At 43.3% G+C, this 20,330-nt stretch overlaps 1 protein-coding gene across 1 annotated transcript; it reads right to left on the minus strand.

Moving 5' to 3' along the window:
- Window positions 1–507: 507 nt before the first annotated feature.
- Tchhl1 (trichohyalin like 1) lies at window positions 508–13,705 on the minus strand. Its single transcript, XM_076861544.1, has 4 exons — window positions 13,568–13,705; window positions 11,202–12,960; window positions 1,981–2,099; window positions 508–570 (listed from the first exon to the last, which is right to left on the minus strand). Exons 1-4 carry the CDS (start codon window positions 13,703–13,705, stop codon window positions 508–510), a joined length of 2,079 nt encoding a protein of 692 aa, XP_076717659.1.
- Between the last annotated feature and the right edge of the window lie 6,625 nt (window positions 13,706–20,330).

The raw sequence follows: 20,330 nt of genomic DNA on the forward strand, positions 1-20,330 counted from the left end.
GAGGGGGTCTGTTGAGTCCTGGTCGCCTCAGGCCTCAGGATTCTGGCCTCCCAGGTGTCGTCCTCATGTTCTGCGTCACCAGAAGCAGATCTGAAAGAAGACACTAGTGCTTGGTTGTCATGGAGACCGCTCCCTGGGGGCTGGCCATCAGCTAACCTCAGGGTTGGCTCTGCGACCTTCCCTGATTTCTCCTTCAGGGGTTCACAGAGGGCAGGAAGAACCGTTTGTGATGTCCTGGAGGCTCTTAGAGCACCTTTAAAGTGCTCGAGAGCTGTGACTGTCCCTCCAGGCTACATGTGCCCCAGCCACCTGTCAATCATGGTGGACGGATGGTCAGGGGCCAGCTCGGACGTTCACAGGGACCAAACCTGTCTGTTCTTTCCACGCTGCTCACAAGCTCCACCACTTTCAGCAGGCGCTGTTCACTGAGTACGTGCTGCTCGCCCGGCCGACATAAGCTGGGCCATCGCCTCCAGACGTTAATTTCTAGCATCTGCCACGCTCCAGTTACACATCACACCTCACACAGTGGTACATGAAGGTCACCAAAAGGCCGAGGGGCTTGCGCGGCTGAACGGAGAGCGAAGGCAGAGTCACTCCAAGGGTCAGATAAGATTATGAACCAGGGTAAGAACCAGTTCAGGGCATGGAGCTGTCAGAGTGAGGACTTATTCTAGGCCACGGTCCAAATGGCAGGCGATTTCAAGGTGTCAGCTTGGAGTGGGCCTTGTGTCATTATTCCCGTGCTGAGTTGAAGCCCAGTGACACAGAAGTGGAGGTTCATCACTGTGACAATTTTCCTGTCACCACCACCCAAGTGATTTCTGAGAGGACCTGGAGAAATAAGGTGTCCCAATGAGACTGAGTCAGACGCAGTAGAGGACCCTCCTCACCACCCAGCCTTCTTTTGTGTTCGCCCACATCTGGGATCGGATGGGTTTCTACTCCAGGCTCTTAGGCACAGTGCCCTTCCTGTGCCCTTCCCTGCCTCCGTCCAGAGTTCACAGCATCCCCTTTGGCCTGAGAGGAACCAGCCACATTCCTTCCTAACAAAGCCCCATCTTCTCCTGCAAGCCTTTCCTACTTATTAGTCTTTTCTGTTCCTATATCAAAATACCTGAGGCTGTATACTTTATACAGAAAAAAGATTTATTTAGCTTATGATTCTGGAAATTTAAGAGCATGGTGCCAGCCTCTGTTCAGTTCTGGTGAGGGCCTTGTGGTGGGGTATTTATGAGAGGGAGAGATCACAAGGCCAGGCAGGGAGCAAGTGGGAGTCAGGGGCCAGGCTTATTCTCTTTATAACAACCCACTCTCAACAGGAACTCGCCCGGTCCAGCCAGAACTGTACTAATCTCTTCCAAGGGTGATGCCCCCCGTGACTTTGCACGAGGCCCCCCTTTCATAGGGTTTACCTCCTCTCAACACCACCCCCCGGGGCACAAAGCTTCCAGGTGAAGTTTGCGGCACTCAGACCACATCCAAACCGTTCGGCCTGGTGACTTGGCTGGGTCCTCCCTGCCCCTGACCTCATCTTCCATGTCCCCAACTCGGCTCAGTGTGTTCCTCATTGCTCCTTGGACCTGCCAGGCCTGCTGACCTCAAGACCTCAGCACCTGCTGTCCCCTCTGCAGGCAGGGCTCCTTCCTCACCTCCTGGGGCTCCGCTCAGCTGTCATCAACGTCCCTCTCCTAAACATTCTCAAGTCCCCTGCCTCCCTCCCTCTCGCTCTCACCCGCTTTGCCCTCTCTAGTTTGGATTCCATTGGACACATTACATAGTTGTTTTCCTGTTTATTTTCTATTTTCTCTCTAGACTGTAGCTCCAGGAAGACAGGGATAGGTCTCTTGTGTTCACTACTTTATTCCCAACACCTAGAAAATACCTACTGGGTAGTGGCCATATTATAGCAGACATTTGTTCAGCAAACAAATCAATGACTCTTGTTTTCTTAATCTTGCCCTTTTTAGCAGTTCCCACCTGATTGTCCCGCCCAGCACCTGCACCGAGGCGCTTGGCACCTGCTATGCCTCCATCGCTGACCAGCTGGACCTTCAGCTGCCCACGAGTACACCCCAGCACCTCCGTCATGTTGTCAGCTGCCCGGGGATGAGAGCAGATTTTATCCTTCTACTACTCAGCACTTGAAGTGGTGCTGGTTTCCATTAGTAACTGTCGGGGCATATACTGTCACGCCCCCCACACACCAAAAACAGAAAGAAAAGGTTGCCGATGGTGGTCACTAACTCATTGTTGACTGATTGATCAGGGAGGACAACTTCTGTTGGAGTCAAATTGACCCTAAGGACAGAGTGGATTAGGTGGTTGGAAGTTGCATTTGATCCTTTATATGAAATCCAGGGTCCTTGCTTGCAGGGGTGTGAGGTTCTGATTGGTGTCTGAACATCCTTGGCTCTTCTGACACCTTGATCTGGTGTCTGATACTATTCCTGTCATTAAGAGTAAGTTCAAACTCTTATGTGTACATCTATCACTGTACACAAATCAAAGTATGTCTTTACCTGCTGTTTACAAAGTATTCTTTGACGGAATTGATATATACTTTTTTTGAAAAAAATACATTTTTTTAGTTGCCAATGATCTTTATTTTATTTATTTATATGTGGTGCCAAGAATCGAACCCCGTGCCTCACACATTCTAGGCGAGTGCTCTACCACTGAGCCACAACCCCAGCTGATATGTCCTTTTTAAATTTTTTTTTTTTTAGCTGTAGAAGAACACAATATCTTTATTTATTTATTTTTATGTGTTGCTGAGGATGGAACCCAGTGCCCCACAAGTGTGACGCAAGCACTGTGCCACTGAGCGACAGCCCCAGCTGATATGTCCTTTTTAATGTATTTATTTCTAGTCTTTTCAAAGAGATTTGAGGCTGAATCACCATAAAATATACAGACAATAAAACAGTACAATAAAAAAAGAATTAGAAAAGGCAGAACTAGGAAAAGGAAAATGCAAATTCGTCCACCGTGAGGGTCAACATGGTTTGTGTTCTTGCACTTTGATCTTGGCTCCTAGTTGTGTGACAGTATTCCCCAGAGAAAACCCCGTCAAGTTATATGGCCTCCGTGGTCAGAAAGCAAGCGAACTGTGTTTTCCTGGGGAAAGGGAGTGTTTCTGAGAATTGGATTCTAAAAAAAATACCTTTTGAGCAACTTCATAAAAGCAGGTACCTCAGGATACAATGGGCAGAGTCCTCCACGGTGTCTGGCCAGAGCAGGGGTGAATTCCACGTCTGTTTCTGGTGGTTTTGACAAATATCGAGGATGCAGATGGGGAAGTGCTGTTCGATGGGTGTAAAAGACGGAGGATGTGACTGTAATAGGCAACTCCAAAATGTAGAGGAACAGGCTTTCTCTCTCTGGCTTCCTCCAGATGGCGCTCCAGCCAGGGACAGAGGCCCCTGGAGAAGCCAGGGGGGTTGTGAGTGTCCATAAACGCCACGTCCCCAGCAGGGGCGTGGGGTGGGCGTCTTGGGTGGGAGCACCGTGCTGGTCCTCCCTCAGCACTGCGGCGGGGGGCGGGCCCTGAGGCTGGAAAACCACAAGAAGAAGAGGTGTCAGGCAGGAGGCGAGGAAGACGGTGCCCCAGCGTCTCCTGTGCGGGCGAGACGCGGCCGCATTTCTGCAGGGAGCTGGGCTCCCAGGGCGCTTTCCGCAGCCTCCCGGGCTAACCCGCACTCGGTGAGCCACCGGCAGCAGGAGTGCGGCGGGCGGCGGGTGCGCCCTGTGGATCAGCAAGTCGAACGGGTCTCAGGTTGAATCACAGGGGACTCCGATGGACTCTGGGAAACGGGCCTCCACCTGCCCTCTTCGGAGGCTTTGATCCGGGGGCACTGTCCAGGGCACTGACATGGGTCGGTCACCGACTCAGCGTGACGCCTCCCGAGGAGGCTGGGCTGGGAGGAATGTGGATTTGTGAAGCTGCGTTCTCCACACCCTTCTTGTCTTTTGGGCTGTGTGACACTTAGATTTATGGACCCAGAATCGGTTCCTGATGTTGGAATCAGCTGAGGCACCCTGTGCTCAGGGAGCCAGCCTGGCGCTGCCTCTAGAGGGCAAGGTGACCAGGAGCCAGTTGTTTCCCTTCTCTGGATCCCACTCGGGCTCTCTGCAGGCACGGAGTTGACCTTCTGTTCTGAAGCTCAGGAATTCTTAAAGAGGGGGTTCTAACTGATGTTTGGGACTGGCTGGTGAACTTGAGATTTAGTGCAATTTTTTTTGTGGGGGGGGGGGTGGCACAGAGGATTGAACTCAGGGGCACTCGGTCACTGAGCCACATCCCCAGCCCTATTTTGTATTTTATTTAGAGACAGGGTCTCACTGAGTTGCTTAGCACCTCGCTGTTGCTGAGGCTGGCTTTGAACCCATGATCCTCCTGCCCCAGCCTCCTGAGCCTCTGGGATTACAGGCGTGAGCCACTGTGCCCAGCAGGCCAACATTATTAACAAATGCAAAAAGTGAAGCACAGAGGGAACTTGCCCAGTGACACACTCCAACGGGTCAGGGCACAGTCAGACTCTCAAGCCTGAGCCTGTTTTTTTTTTTTTTTCCTGTAAGTTAAGGGGATTGAACCCAGAAGCACTTTACCACTAGGTACAACTCCAGTCCTTTTAATTTTTTTGAGACTGGGACTCACTACATTGCTGAGGCACTAGAATCACAGGCATGTGTCACCATGCCTGGTGCTGAACCTGTGTTCTTAATTCTTAATTTGTGTTCCCCATTCTGCCTTTGTTCCTCATTCCCTCACTTCTCAGATACTTCCCTCCGACAGTTTTGAGGAGGGATCATGCATTTTTGATTCACCATTGCCATAGAGAACTGGTAGGAGCCACGCACCTTGGATGGTCTAGACCATCGTGGTAGATACTGAGAACTTCGGGGGCCATTGATCTCCTAGGATTGAGGCTCCTGACCTTGCAATCGTAGGATTCCGTAATCAATCATGAAAACAGGCCACCGTCTCTCAGAGAAGTCTTTTATGACCCTGAGTTTAAATTTGGTCTTCAGATTTATTTTTTCCTCATTGTATTTATGGAAGTTTGTAATTATGTATTGTTTTTGTGCTGATTTTTAAAATGACTCTCTTTTCTCATCCACCTGTGTGCTTTAGGGGTCGAGTTGTGTCTGTTTTGTTCACACTGTGTACCCTGTATATACACTTCAGTGGGTGATCATTTGTTTAGTTAATAGATAAATAAAGGGCCTCTTGTATTTGATACTAAGTCCAGTGTTAAATAGTAACACACATTTACTTATTTTGCATGATAGGTAGAATCGCTTTGGGGAAACACCTGTTAAAATTCTTGGAAGAGAAGAGCTCCGACTCCAAACATAAAGAAATAATGAGAGAGAAACACTCATTACCCTGATTTGATCACTGCTTTCTCACACTGCGCCCTATTAATGCGTACAGTTATTACATGTTAATAAATTTTAGAAGAAAATAAATAAGTAGTTAGCACACATGTATTGAGCACTTATTAATGCCAAGCAGTTTGCTGGGAAGTTTCATATACTTTAATCTATTTGTTCTTTTTAAATAAACTTTCTTATTGAGGTATAATATTCAAATCATAAGTGTACAACTTGATGAATTATCATAAAGTAGACTCTCCCAAATCAAGAAGCAGAATATTAACTAATCCCCTAGAAGTCCCTGTCTGGCCCACCCTCTACCCCTCTCTCCTCCCTAGTGGTAACCACTATCCTGACCTCTAATACCATGGGTTAATGTTTTCTTTTTGAACTTTATGGAAAGGCGGCCATTCAGAATGAAGGCTTGTGTGTCTGGCTTTACGTGTTCAGCACTGTGCCGTGTCCCTTCTACATCTGGCATGTGCCTTTAATTCCTTTATTTTCATTGCTCACTATTTGAATATAGCACAACTTACAGTTCATTTCCAGTTATTGGACCTTTGTTTTGTCTTCTTTTGGGGGCTCTTATAAACCATGCTGCTGTATTTTGGAACACGTCTTGTGACACATTCCTGTTGCCTTATAACCTGGGGTGGGACTAGTCACAGGAGTTGCATATGTTCAGTTGTAGTAGATATGGCCCTGTGATTCTCCAAGGTAATATAATAATAAGATATTATTATATTAATTTATGCTCCTAGTACCAGAATGAGAGTTCTAGTTGCTCTGTATCAATGCACACACTTGATGTTATCACTTTTTAATTTCAGACATTTGGCAAATATGAGTTTCTGATTATGATATAATTTGCATTTACTTGATATCTAATGAGGTTGAACACCTTTTTACTGGCTTTTTCAAAAAATATTTATTTAGTTTTAGTTGGACCCAATACCTTTATTTTATTCACTTATTTTTATGTGGTGCTGAGGATCGAACTCAGGGCCCTGAGCATGCTAGGAAAACGCTCTACCACTGAGCCACAATCCCAGCCCCTTTACTGGATTTTTGATATTCTATTTTATCTCTTTTAGGTTTTTTTTTCTTTTAGAAATTAGGTTGCCTTTTACTAAAATTTAAAAACTATTCTGAATACTAGCTCTATTTAAAAAAATAAAATCTTCGCAATAGCCCCGTGAGTTAGACGACATTTTACACAGGTAGATATTGGGCTCAGAGAAGTTAATAACTTGCTCAGGGACATTAGGGTATTGAAATTATCCTTTTTTTCCCCAGTGGCTTACAACCTATTTAGTTAGGGAAATAACATTCAGATAACAATTAGTAAGTAATATTAGCCAGTATTATTAATCTGGGTGGCGCAGGTTATGAACGGCATGATAGTTAAAGGATCAAAGTAAGCTTCCTAGCAGAGTTAGGACTTAGTTAGGACAGGTGTGACTGCGGAAGTAGAGAGGAGTGGAAAAGCATTTCAGGGGTGTGAGCCGCAAGAGCAGAGGCATGCAGATGGGCGTAATAATAGTACTAACTTCTGAATAGCCCTCTGCAGGAATTTCCAGTTGTCTTATGCACCTCACGAGGGTGGGAACCCTGACTATTCCATTCACCGTGCCCACCATAGTGTCTGGAACATAGCTAGTGCCTAATAAATATGTTGAAATAAGTGAATGGATTCAATCTCAACTACCTTCCTGTCAACTTAGCAGGATAAGATTTAAATGATCAAGATGAGGGTTAAAGACAATTAGAAGATCCATCTCAGACCTTCAGAAAGAGCTCTATAGAAACTCATAGTAAATTGCAATTAGAGAGAGAGATTACAGGGAGTTCAGTCAGTGTAGACTGGAAGTGGTGCATGGGAAAGCAGAAGTTTTGAAAGCTCTTGAACAGAGGAAGGTGAAGAGATCAAAACAAGGTTCTCCAAATTCAAGAGTGATTGAATGCAGAAGGGACGGAGAAGGGGACCAGATGAGTGGATATAGGCATAGGTTGCTTACTCCACATTTATTAAAATCATAGTACCCATCTAAAGTTAGATTTATGCTAATGAAGGATAGTGAGGTGTCTAAGTTGTGAATCTTACCATCAAGGAGTCTATATCTGAGAGGAGAACTAAGGAGAGCTCACAAATGATTATAATTCAATAAAGAGAATTTTTAAAAAGTCACAAGTAAAAAGTCCCGACTTCAGGAGGGTAAGGTCTGTTCTGCTGGGGGCATCAGGAAGGGTCATTGCAGGATTCTAGAGTAGTGCTTCTACCTGCCTCTACCTCCCCACTCCCTGGTCTCCTCTCTGTCATGTTACTTTACTTAGTGATCGGGCATCCTCTTGTCTATTTCTTGTTTTTTTGTCTTGCTCTTCCTTTAGTAGAATGGAGGATCCAAGATGAAGAATACTTGTTTGTTCTGGTTGCTGTCTTATCCCTAAAACTGTGCTCACTACCAGTTTTTTTCAGTACACATTTTTAAATGAATGAATGAATGAATAAAGTGTCATTGGAGTTTGATACTATAGAGTGGGCAGGATTTGGATATTCATTAAAAGTGGAGCGAGAGGCAGCTGGGGTTGTTGCTCCGTGTTAGAGTGCGTGCTTGTCTAGTACGTATGAGGCACTGGGTTTAATCCTCAGCACCACATAAAAATAAATAAATAAAATTAAGGTATTTTTTTTTAAAAGTGGAAGGAGAGACATTTTAGGTGGAGTGTATATGAAGTCCTATAAGGAGTAGAGAATAAAAGATGCATTTGGACAGTGGATTTAAGGAAAACTATTGAGATACTATGGTGGATTAGACATGAAGAACAAAAGAGAGGCAGCAAATGACAATTCCAAAGTTTGTGTCTTTGAAGCCTGATGGAGATTGAGCGAATGAAGGATAAAAGAAGGGAAATCGAGAGGACAAGCCATTTTATCAGGCAGTGGTTAAAAACCTCAAGGGTGACATCTGTGAGCATTTGTAGAGACTGGATCAAGGTGCATAGTCAGGTCTGAACATGGTGGATTGAGACTCACTAGTTTGGAAGAGATACTAGTAATTTGAACCAAGGATGGGTGCTCAAAGGGAGATAGCCCAGAAAAAGGAGAACCCTTGGGAACAGGGGCACTGGGCAAGATGGATCAGCAAGGGAGGCGGGGTAAGACTTGCAAAAGGGCATTTCAGGAGAGATGGTCAGTCAGATGTCAAAGATAGGTCCCCAAATACGGAAGTCAAGGTATTTAGGTTTGAGAGAGGGGAATGTCACCTTCAATAAAAAGATTTTTATACAATGGTGGCAAAAATTACATATTATATGTGTATATGATATAATAAATATTCCTTGGTCCCAGCAACATACATATTTGGTAATGATTTTATATATATATATATATATATACATATATATATATATATATATATATATATATATATATCTCCTCCTCTTTTAACTAAATAACATCTTACCTCATAATTTCTAGTGTTTTTTGTCATTTCACAATGTCTGGGAACAATAAATAGCCATTTTCATAATGCAGGGCATTTATGTTATTTTTGGTTTTTGCTCTTTTTGATGTGCTCTGACTATGCTATGCTATGACTTTGTGGATGAACCTAATATGCATCCCTGATTATTTTCTTATAATTCTATCTGAAAAACATTTTCCATTTTTTTTGATGCAACATAGAGTTTGTTGGTGCTATTTCTGATCATTGTCTCCAAGGCAAGAAGGAAAATTAAGAAAAAAAATGAGCCAACAAAAGAAATTGATCAGCATTGATAATATTAAATCGATCATATTATTTTGATGCCTTACTGGAAAATTGCACTAATTTATTCTCCTATCTATGGTCTTTGAGGGTTCATGTTTCCTCACACTGTTGACTTCATTGCATGGCTATTAAAAACAAAACAAAACTCAAAACTTGTACTAATTTGTCATTTGCATTTCTTTGAAGACTGGCAAAGATTTCATGTATGTTACTATAACTAATACCAGAGATAAATTAACTTATAAAGAGGAAAGATTTATTTGGACTCCTTGTTTTGGGAGTTTCTGTCTATGATGGTTTGGAATCATTGCTTTTGGGCCTGCGGCAAGGCAGCCCCTGTGGCAGGAATGCATGGCTGGGCAATGTGCTCACCTCATGGCATCCAGGAAACACAGGAAGGAAGAGGAAGAGACAAGAATCCCATAATTCCCTTCAAGGACATGACCCCAGTGACCTAGGACCTTCCACTAGGCCACAGCTTTTCAATGTTCCACCACCTCCCCATAGCACCAGACAGGGGACCAAGTCTTCAACATGTGGAGCTTTGGGGGACATTTCAGATCCACACTGTAGCAACACGCTTATTGGCCATCAGGCTAACTTCCATTGTGAATTCATTATTGATAAACTTTGTGATTTTTTGGATGCAGATACACATTGCCAAGTTGCTTGCCAAAATGGCTGATTGATTTATGTTGCAGGATACATTTTGTGTTTTGCGAATTGTCTGTCTCTTGCTCATTTAAGATAACATTTGTCAGATAAGATGAACATCTGTGTTTCAAGGTGGAATAAAAAGAGCTAAAAATGATGCAGGAAGAGGGTATATACTTGGGTTTTGAGTTTTGGAAGAGGTGTTTTTGAAGTGGAACAATATTGAGCATCAAGGACAGGATCAAGAGGAAGGGTGTCTATTGGGTTGGTTTTTGGCTTCAGAAAACGTTATATGATAACTACCTCTAAGCTTAGAGAGCATTATCTTTTAATTACAGTCTTTTGAGAAAACACAAATAGCTAAGATTGTGTGTGTGTGTTTGTTGTTGCTATTTCTGATTATTGTCTCCAAGGCAAGAAGGAAAATAAAGAAAAAAAAAATGAGCCAACAAAAGAAACTGATGAGCAGGTTATTTAATTATCAATTTTAATTCAGTAGCCCCAGTAAACCATAGGGGTAAAAGTTTAGTAGACTCATTGGGTGATTGGCTCTAAGAACTTCTTGTGGAATCAAGTGTGCCTTAGATCTGTTTACTCTTTCTTTTTCTCTCATATTTATTCAGATTGAATATTTGAAGCAGAAGCTATGAAAGGATTATATAAGGAGTGGCATTTAATGAAAGTTTGTTCGATGGTAAATCCAGACATAGATTTAGCTCTACCTGAATCAAAAAATAAATAAGTTTCTTGAATCAGGTGCTATAAAATTACAATTACTTTAAGTCATGGTCATATCTGAAGTGATTTTGAGGAACAAAATTTCAGGATAGACTTGAAATTCCTCTAGGAAATGTCACAAAGCAGAACGACCTATGAATTAATATTTTATATGATAAAATAGTATTACAGAGCTTCATAACTTTCTACTACTATGTTTTTAAAAGCCAATGAATGAAAGTAGTGGCACCCACTAAAGATGTGGAAGGAATTTTCCTATTTGTAGTGACAGATAAATGATGATCAATTTTGTCATGAGAAAGTTCATTGGGACACTTGGGAGTAGTGAGGTAGGGTAGAATTTTTACAGATTATTGTTTGTTTGATCAGGTGTTTCTTTGGTGGTGATTCCCATGGCTCATGACTTTGTTGTTTGCTCTTTTAGAAAATTAAGAAGGGAATTTAAAGAATCATTAATCTGCACCTGAATGTATGCATGTGAATGTTGAGGGGGATCCGGAGGGAAGAAGTCTGGGGCACAGTGAGAAGTGTGAAGCTCTTTTTAACTTCTGTGATGGGGACTCATTGCTCCGTGGTGTTCACCTCCACCTGTGGTACCCTTCTTGTCTTCCAGGGTTTGGGGTGCTGATATTTGCTGTGGATCGGCAGGATCCTCACCAGGCAGAAGTTCCCTGGTGGACGGCTGTGACTTGTGGCTGCTGGTGAGGGATGACCTGGACTGATTGCTGCAAAGCTCTGGCCCTGATGCTCTGACTGCCTGGGCTGGATTCGGATTCTCCTCTTGATTTATGTTCGTTTGCTTCCATATATTCTCTTGCAGGTAGTGGTAGAGTGTGCTGGATTGGACGGCACCTCTCTGCACAGAGTAGGGCTCCTGGTCTCTCTGCCTCCTTTCTTCAAAGCCTGATTCAGTCTTGGCTGGGCTTGGCTGGTCATCACCTTCTCCTTCCTGCTTTTGAGGACTTCCATCCTCTTCCTCCAGTGCTGCCTGCTCCCCTGCTTCAAGGTGTGTCTCAGGGGAGACGGGGTCATCCTCATCCTGACTTTTTAGTCGGGTCTCGTGGGCCTCCGGGGCTCCACTTTTCTCTTCTTTGGTCTTCGCGTCCTGGACCTTTACCCCTTTTCTGCTGTTTTCGTTTTTAGGGAGCTGCATTACAGAAATCGGGTCAGTGAGATCTGCCTCCTGGAACTCTCTGTCTGCACCCCCTGCTGTGGTCTCCTGTGCCTCCGGGGGTCCCTGGCGCTCCACAGCCACACCTGGGTCCTTTGTCCCCGAGCCTGGACTCCTGTGCTCCCCCCGGGCAGGCTGTCCCTGCTCCTCTGGGAGCTGACCATCCTCTCCTCTGACTGACAGCACCGCTGCCTCCCGCACTCCGTTGTCACCTGGTGGTCCCTTCTTCTGGGGATCTGGGTTATCCCCGCGAGCTCCCGGCCCGGACCCTCGGTGTGGGGCCACGTGACCCGGGGACCGCCCGCGCACGCGCAGTTCCCTCCTCTCTGAGCTGCGGTTCCCTTCCTGTGGAGCCAGGCCGTCGGGGGTCTCACGGGACCCCTCGGCATTCGGTGGCAGCTCGGGGTCCTCCCTGACTGGCTTGTCCCCGATCCCCGCGGCCCTGCGGGTTTCTCCTCTGCCGTCGGGTCCCGCGGACGGGGGCTCGGGACGCCCCGGGGGGGCCGACTCCCGGGTTCCTCCTGGGGCTCCGGGTGTCCCCTTCGCGGCGGGGCCGTCTTCGGCACCCTTGGCCTCTTCGCCTGGGACCGGTGCCTTCTCCGTCTCAGGACGACTCCGATTCCTTCCTTCCGATCCCGGGAACCGGGTTTCAGACCGGGTTTCGGCATCTCTCTCCCTCGACGGTTCCTGGCGTCGCTGCCGCTGCCCGTCCTGCGAGTGGGCTTCCAGGACTGGCGCCTGGGCCACCCTGCCACGACCCTTCTGCCCTGCTGTTGGGTGTCCTCCTTCTCCTTGGGCTCCAACATCGGGGGGTTCTGAAACAGTTCTGCTGCCGCCTTGGGCCGGTGGGGCCTTTGATTCGCGCCCCCTTCCTTGTGCAGGGGCTTCTGGGGTCTTGGAGGGTCTGCCGCAGGCCTCACTTGTCTCAGGGAGGCTCCCAGCAGCATCCTTTTCTGGCTCTTGTTCCACAGACGTCCCACTCTCGTCCTCCGTGTCAGTGGATTTCTGTGTCTCTGGTGGGTTCCTGGCAGCAGCTGGTTCGGGCAGGTCAGCAAGCCCTTCGTCTGGGTTCTTCTCTGACTTAGACACCTGCCTCGGTTCTGCACTCAGTAATGACTGTATGTCAACATAACAGAGGTTCAATAGACTGAAGATCGCAAGAACAAATTCATCAAAACTGATGGTGCCATCTCTGTCACTATCCAGAAGATTCAGGTTTCTCTCCACAGCACGCATAACATGGGGCTGCATGAAAACACAGGGAGAATTCAGCTTGTTCATATTTGACCCAGTGTCCAGAATATCTGTTTCTCTCTTAAGAATCCTTATTGGTGGGGGATATAGCTCAGTTGGTACAGTGCTTGCCTCCCATGTACAAGGCCCTGGCCCTGGATTACTCCCCAGCACCCCCACCCACACACAAAAAATATATATTTTATATATATATAACCTTATTTATTTATTTATTCGCCTTATTCCTCAAGAGTGAGCAACACTTCCCCAAGAATCCAGTGGCTGTGGCTGTCACTTTTCACTAGAGAGCTATGACTAGGGAGCATTTACATCCCTTGTGAGTTTTCGTTAGACTCATCATGGTTTGTGACTCCGCTCAGAAGTCTACTTTGCTGAAGCAATAGTCCCAGTCATGAAACCCTCATTTTCTCTGTAGGACTGACTAAGCAAGTGCATACGATAGGCGACTTAGACCACAAATAATTGTTCAAAAGTCAGTGAGTGCTGAGAACTGATGTCCTAATTGTAAAATGTGCAGAGATTACCTAAGCTCACCTTGCTTGGATTAGGGTGAATTGGAAAGTGGATAAGAATTGTCACAGCTCTGTGAGCACCTCACCTGAAGAAAGTCCCCAAACTCGCCCTGAAGGAGCCGTTTCAACTCTCTGCAGGTCAGCCTTGCCTTGTCACCATCCTCTCTGGAATACTTGTGGAAGGTCTCGATTACGCAGAGGACACTTCTCAGGAGCCGAGGCATCTTTACAAATTCAGGAGAGACTGTGAGAAAGAACAAACAAAACCCATTTCCCAGGATAGTCTTCCAGGAAGGGGACACCAAGATGGTCCTTTCTGCCCCTTCTCCAGCTCTTCCATCAACAGCTCTATTCTGGATCTTGAATATGATATCCAAATTCTAGGAGTGATTTAGTTCTGCCATGGACATTGTGATGAGGTCAGATCTAGCACAGATTATTAGGAGAGGCACTTTACCCCACCCTGCAGTACGCAGCAGTATTCACGTGTCCGGAGAATGTTTGATGGTAAGAGGATGGTGAAATGAGAACTCAAATATAAGTTATTGAGATGCACAGATAAAGCCAGCAGAGGGAATCAGTCTTTTGAGCCTCTCATCTGAGAATATCCACTTGCTTTCCTCCCACCTTGCCTCTGCCCAGCCTCCTCTGCTTAGGAAAGACCTTATAACTTTTAATTAGTAAAGCTTCTAGAAGAAAGGGAAATAATGCCAAGGGAATAAACTGCTGCATTTGCAGTTGGAAGTGGCACGTTTTTTAACAAGAAGACACAGTTCCATGTGAACTCACTGGTAAAACAGAAACTTGCTCTATTTAGTGATGTGACCATCCATCATTAAAACAAGTCTACATTTTCATTTTAATATAGATCTGAGTCCTGAGTCTTACTAAGTAACATTCATACCCATGTCACCCAAACAGTTAATATTTTGTAAAAAAGAAAATGATCAAAGAGGTTCCGTAAGCACAGAATACATTTTAGATAGCAGGACTCCCCGTTTAATATTATCAGTAGAGGTTAGCTTACGGTATATTTCCTCTGAAGTCTTAACACAATCTCACATATAAGCAAAGCTTCCCCCGAGGTTCTTAATGCTCTAGCAAAAGTCTGTGGCTTACCTGGTTCAGGAGTGAGAGCAAGCGGAACGGGAGGCAGCGGGCTCTCGCTGGCAGCAGAGCAGAGACCTTTTATTGCGTCTCTAATTGCACAGCTAGGAGGGAGACACCCTCTGGGTCTAATGACCTGATTCATCTCCACCAAACCCAGGCTCCCCTCCTTCTCCGCCCTCAGCTTGTCTTATTTTTATTTCCTTCTTTCGGTCTTAATTTCAGACTCATGCAAAGCCATGGGGAAGCGGTTTCTTTTTTATTTATGGACTTTTGCAGGTTATTTTGAGGGATCCTCAGGGTTTCAGGATAGTGTTTTTTCTTTTTTTTTTTAACCTGAGGACACAATTACGTTTCTGTTCGACAAATCATAGGGCTCAGAAGTCATCTGATTCCTCTCTCTGAATGCCGGATGGCCTGTATTTGACCTAACCCTGAGAGATTAATGTCCATCATGTGTTTAAAAATAAAGGCTCTATTTAGTCATGTGACAAAAGTGGAGACACCAGTTGATTCAGCTGTTTTAATGCTTTGTTCTTCTTGCCCAGAGGCAGTTAGGAGAATAAAAAAATCTCTTGCTGGGTGTGCAGAACCTTACCCTTACCCAAGATGTGCTATTTTAAGAATGTGATTGACATCTACTTTTAAAAGACATTTTTGTAATTCAGGGAACTTAGAAATTACATCCATATCACCATGTTCTCTTTGTGATGAGAAAAGGGGTACATGAGGCTAAAGAGAGGACCAAAATGAGTCTGAGATGCTAAATGGGAAAATGCATTTATTACCTCATAGGTTTGGTCCCTCGTACTAAAGAATATTTCATTAACAGGAGAATTAGATCTCGTAGTTTTCTTAGATGTTCAAAATGAGAGTAGAGTATGTTTTATATCTTGTCTCCTTTTCAATGGACCTAAGAAATAGAAACAAAGCCATCAGAACAAGTGTAAAAGACAAAGAGCAAGTTAACCAAGGGGTGGAGATGGGGGTAATTAAATGAGAAACCAAGGCTAAAGGCTGCATTGCTGTTGAACAAAAACCTTGTTCTGAGTTTCCGGATCTGAAGACAAGTACAGGGCGATTGGACTTTGGGGAGAAATTCATTCTGAGAGTTGACATCTAAGAACAATTTCTCAGCATCAACCCCAAAGGGAGGTGACGTCTACTGAGAATTGGGATTGGCCCATGAATGTCACCTTAATTCTGATTAGTTAATATTCCCTGGGTACCAACCATTTCTCAGATACCATGCCAGGCATTAAGGTATTTAAATTTCAGTAAATATGTCTCCCTGCCCTGGAGCTCACTGGCCAGTATCGTGACAAGAGGTTAAGGGAAACTGGTATGTTCAGGCTGAATTGGAAAGAAATAACAAGGGAAGACATAAATAACTGTCTTCAAGGATCTGCAGGGCTTTCAAGGGTGTGGGAGAGAAAGGAATTAATGTTCATTGAACACTCCTGACATGTCAGGTGCTTTACACAGGCTGTCTTAATCCCCACAGCCTGTATAGGTAGTTATTATTCTCTTTTAGCAGATAAGGAAGTTAAGACTCTGAGATGTTGAGCAAGTTGCCTATGGGCATGTATCTAGTAAATGGCAGAGCCAGGATTCAGAATTAAAACGTCTCAGCCTATGTTTCTGAGCCCATGGTCTTTCCGTGAAGTTGAGTTCTTTATTCTGTGCAATGCCAGAGAATATAGGCGTAATCAATGGCTGAAACTCTCTAGAAAGTAGACTCTAGTTCTTAGAACTCGTAATGGGTAGAGTGGTCTGATAATGATTTATGCTGCTCATAAAACAATGGGATCTCTGTCACCAGAACTGTTCCTGTAGAGGCTGAACCATTCCCTGTTGGCTAGTTATGGAACAAATCCTGCCACGGGAAGAGGGGAGACAAGTGGCTCACAGTGAGGGGCACAGAATCCTTCCAACTTTAAATGTCGGTGGTTTTACATTATAGTTCCCTTTTCAAAAGCAAAGTAGGATCTTGTCTGGCTTCTCAACGATATACGTGCTCCCAAGCCCTTTCTCAAGGACTCCTACCTTTTCAGTGGTTACTCAAGATCATTTAATTAATACTCATGCTCTGGGTGAGTGGTGACTCAGAGGGAAAGACAGGAGGAAGAGGCTGCTCTCTATCTGGTGTTTTAAAAAAGTAGACTGCAGTACAATAAGACCCCGATTGCCCATTCTACAAAATGAGGTGTGGGGGGGAATGTAATTAATATAAAACCATCTTTATGGTCACACTGAAGTCCTGAATGGCAAATCTGACCGTCACAACCTGGAGATGTGCTGGACACAGAATGGATAGGAATGGCAGAGGTGAATGAGAAGTGGGGCTGTCAGCGGGAACAGAGACTGAATTGTGTATAAGTGACATGCCTCTGCGGTCATTTCCTTCTTCCTCTTCCACTTTAGAGCACAGAGCCTAAGCTTCCTAGCCAAATCCCCAAATTTCTCCTCTAAAGAAATTCAGCAACCTTTTGTGCTGGGGACATAGCTCAGTTGGTAGAGTGTTTGCCTCTCATGCACAAGACCCTGGATTCAAACCCCAGCACCACAAAAAAAAAAAAAAAAAAAAAAGAAAAGAAAGAAATGTAACAATCTAGAAATGCTAAATGTAAGCTTCTTGAGGGCAGGTAGGAGAGAACCTGGACTATGGTAGGAGCTCTATCAATATCTGTTGGCCTATAGAGTGAGAGCTAAGGCCTCTAACCCAGACATTGGTTCTCGAGAAAACCTACTCCATTATGGTATTTGGGAGTATGGGGGTCTGCAGCCTGTCAGCCATTTACTCACAAATCCACAGAATTCTCAACTCTTCCACAATTTTCCTACTTAGTGTGAAAACAAACCTATTTATGCAAATCAAGAGAAACTCAGATCTTTTCATTGGTAGAAATGGGCAACCAAGAATACTTATATGTATAATTCAGTAGCATTAAAGATTAGTAGAAAAACTGGTCACAGAAAAACAGATATGATTCAGAAAATAGAAGATGAAGGTGTCTGTATTTTTAATTTTTTGAGGAACCATCCTACTGTCTTTCACGTGACCATACTAATTCACATTCCCATCAACAGTGTCCAGAGGTTCCCTTTATTCCAGATCCTCACTTTTTATCTCTTTGATAATAGACATTCTAACAGGTATGAGGTGACGATTGTGGTTTTAGTTTGCGTTTTCCTGGTGATTAGTGATATTGAACATTTTTCGTATTCCTGTTGGCTATTTGTATGTCTTCTTTTGAGAAATGACTATTCAGGTCCCTGGTCTATATTTATTTATTTATTTTTGTGGTTCTGGAGATAGAATCTGGGGCCTCATTTATGCCAAGCCTGTGCTCTGCCACTGGGCTACACGCCTACCCCCTTTGCTTCTTGTAAATTGGTTTTGTTCTTTTGTGGTTTTTGTTTGTTTGTTTTGCTATGGAGTTGCCTGAGTTCCTTACATATTTTGAATATTAACTCTTAGCCTTCAACTTCATGGTATTTGTTCTAAGGAAATGTAATTACTGTGTCAAAGAGGTATCTGGTTCCCATGTCCCACTGAAGCATTATTCTCAATAGCCGTCGTACAGAAACAACGTGGGTGTTCATCGGAGAATGAACAAAGAAAATGTGGTATATTTACACAACGGGATACCATTGGCCTTAAAGGAAAAAAATCCCATCATTTGGACAACATGGATGAACCCAGGGGACATTATGTTAAGTGAAATAAGCTGGCCACAAATACTAAATGATTTCACTTATACTTGGAACCTAAAAAAGTCAACATCATAGAAGCAGAACTCTGAAAAATAGTTCAGAGTTCCAGCTCCAAACTCTAGTAATTATCTGACCTTAGACAAATTTCTAAACTGTTCTGAGTTCATTTCCTTATCTAGTGGTTACCAGAGGGTGAGTGGGGAGAGAAAATAGGGAAATGTCAAAGGGTACAAGGTTTCAGTTAGACAAGAGGAATATTTCTGGAGATCCATTACACAGCATTGGAGACTATAGTTAATAATAATGTATTATATACTTGAATGTTGCTAAGAGAGGAGATTTCAAATATTCTCAACACAAAAAGATCTGCATGTGTTAACTAGCTTTATTTAATCCTTCCACAATTTATACAAAGCATCACATCATATTCCATAAATATACACAACTAATATTTGTCAATTAAAAATAACTCTAATTAATATAATCAAATAAATTAAATGAGACAAGGCCAAGCTTGTCTGGGGCAGTTAGAGAATTAAAATGTACTTCTAGATTAAAAGTAATTTAAGAAATAAAAAAATTAATAATAAAACCCCCAATGTCTACAAAATCTTCTGAAGTAGTATTAGCCAATGGAACTATATGTATCTATCAAGTACTTGAAATGTGACTAGTGTGACTGAGGAACTAGATTTTAAATTTTACTTAGTTTTAATTAATGTCAATTTAAATCACCACATGTAGCTAGTGATTACCTTATTGGGACACAGGGTTTTAGAATAGAAAACACAAAGAGAAAGAAGTTCAAGAGGTGGGAAGAAGGATAAGAAACATATAATCAACTTAGGAGGTCCTACTTTCAATTAATGAGGATTCCAGGATAAAATAAGAAAAAAATAGATTTATCAAAGAATTCATGAAGATTTCCTTCAGGGCTTCTGACTTTTTTTAATAATTATTTTTTAGTTTTCAGTAGACACAACATCTTTATTTTTATGTGGTGCTGAGGATCGAACCCAGCGCCCCGTGCATGCCAGGCGAGCGCACTACCGCTCGAGCCATATCCCCAGCCCGGGGCTGCTGAGATTTAAAGGCCCAAAAAATGTTCACTTAGATATATGCTTGGAAATCTTAGAACATCAAAGACAAGGAAAAGAAGGTCAAATATCTTGCTTGAAGCTACAAATCTAATAAATGGTGAACTTGGTTTTGGCCTTAAGCAATCTTACTTTTGTGCCTATATGTTTGATACAACAAAACAGACATTTTTTTTTGCCTCCAAGAGTCTCTCCAGGGTAAATGCATGGCATATTTGGTATGCTGGAGATGACCAAGTTGAACAATGCTATCAAAAGTCTAAAAGCATTAAAATTAAAACAACAACAACAGCATCTTTGAGAAAGGGAGAGAAGAGAGGTAGTGTAAGTGGTTTAAATCATCACCTGTCATGGTGGAGACATAATTTAAAATTTGATAAATTCTACTACCTGAGGTTATTACTTGAAAAATAAAAACAAAATAATTAGAATTAGGAATGGGAGTTGAAAAGATGTGGGGCAGGACATTTATTTATTGATTCATTTTTGTAATAAGCTTTTCTGCACTACTTGATATATTATCATTTATATTCTAAATTCCTTGATAAAGTAATTTTCAATATTATGAACATTAATTATAGAATATACAGAGGAGAAATGAACACTTATCAACTATCCTTACTTAGTAGGCATTTTATGTGTATAAACTGTACCTTTCCAACAACATTTTAATTACCTGACAGGAGAGACAGAATCATGGATTCTTTATGATTAGCTTTTCTAGGAGAAATTAAGTGGAAAAAATCCACTTGAGTTAGAATTAGACAATCAGGTTGAAAACCCACCTTTATCACTTAGCGTTCATATATTACCAGTGTTTACATCTTGTTCTACATATTTTTCTCATTTCTTCTTTGCATTATTTTATATGATGACAGCTTTGCAGCTCACTCAACATGTTTCTATTTGTCTCAATATGTTCACAGCA

This window comes from Callospermophilus lateralis, chromosome 7, assembly GCF_048772815.1.
Source record: "Callospermophilus lateralis isolate mCalLat2 chromosome 7, mCalLat2.hap1, whole genome shotgun sequence".
Taxonomy (NCBI): domain Eukaryota; kingdom Metazoa; phylum Chordata; class Mammalia; order Rodentia; family Sciuridae; genus Callospermophilus; species Callospermophilus lateralis.

What these genes read in the sequence shown, in the direction of transcription:
- Tchhl1 (XM_076861544.1), bottom strand. Translation starts at nt 13,705, where the DNA reads ATGCCTCGGCTCCTGAGAAGTGTCCTCTGCGTAATCGAGACCTTCCAC. An exon ending in CACCAGGGAACTTCTGCCTG is followed by an intron (nt 2,100 to 11,201) that starts GTGAGGATCCTG and finishes ATCCCCGGGCAG; the next exon opens with CTGACAACATGACGGAGGTG. An exon ending in GTGCTGGGCGGGACAATCAG is followed by an intron (nt 571 to 1,980) that starts GTGGGAACTGCT and finishes CTCTCCGTTCAG; the next exon opens with CCGCGCAAGCCCCTCGGCCT.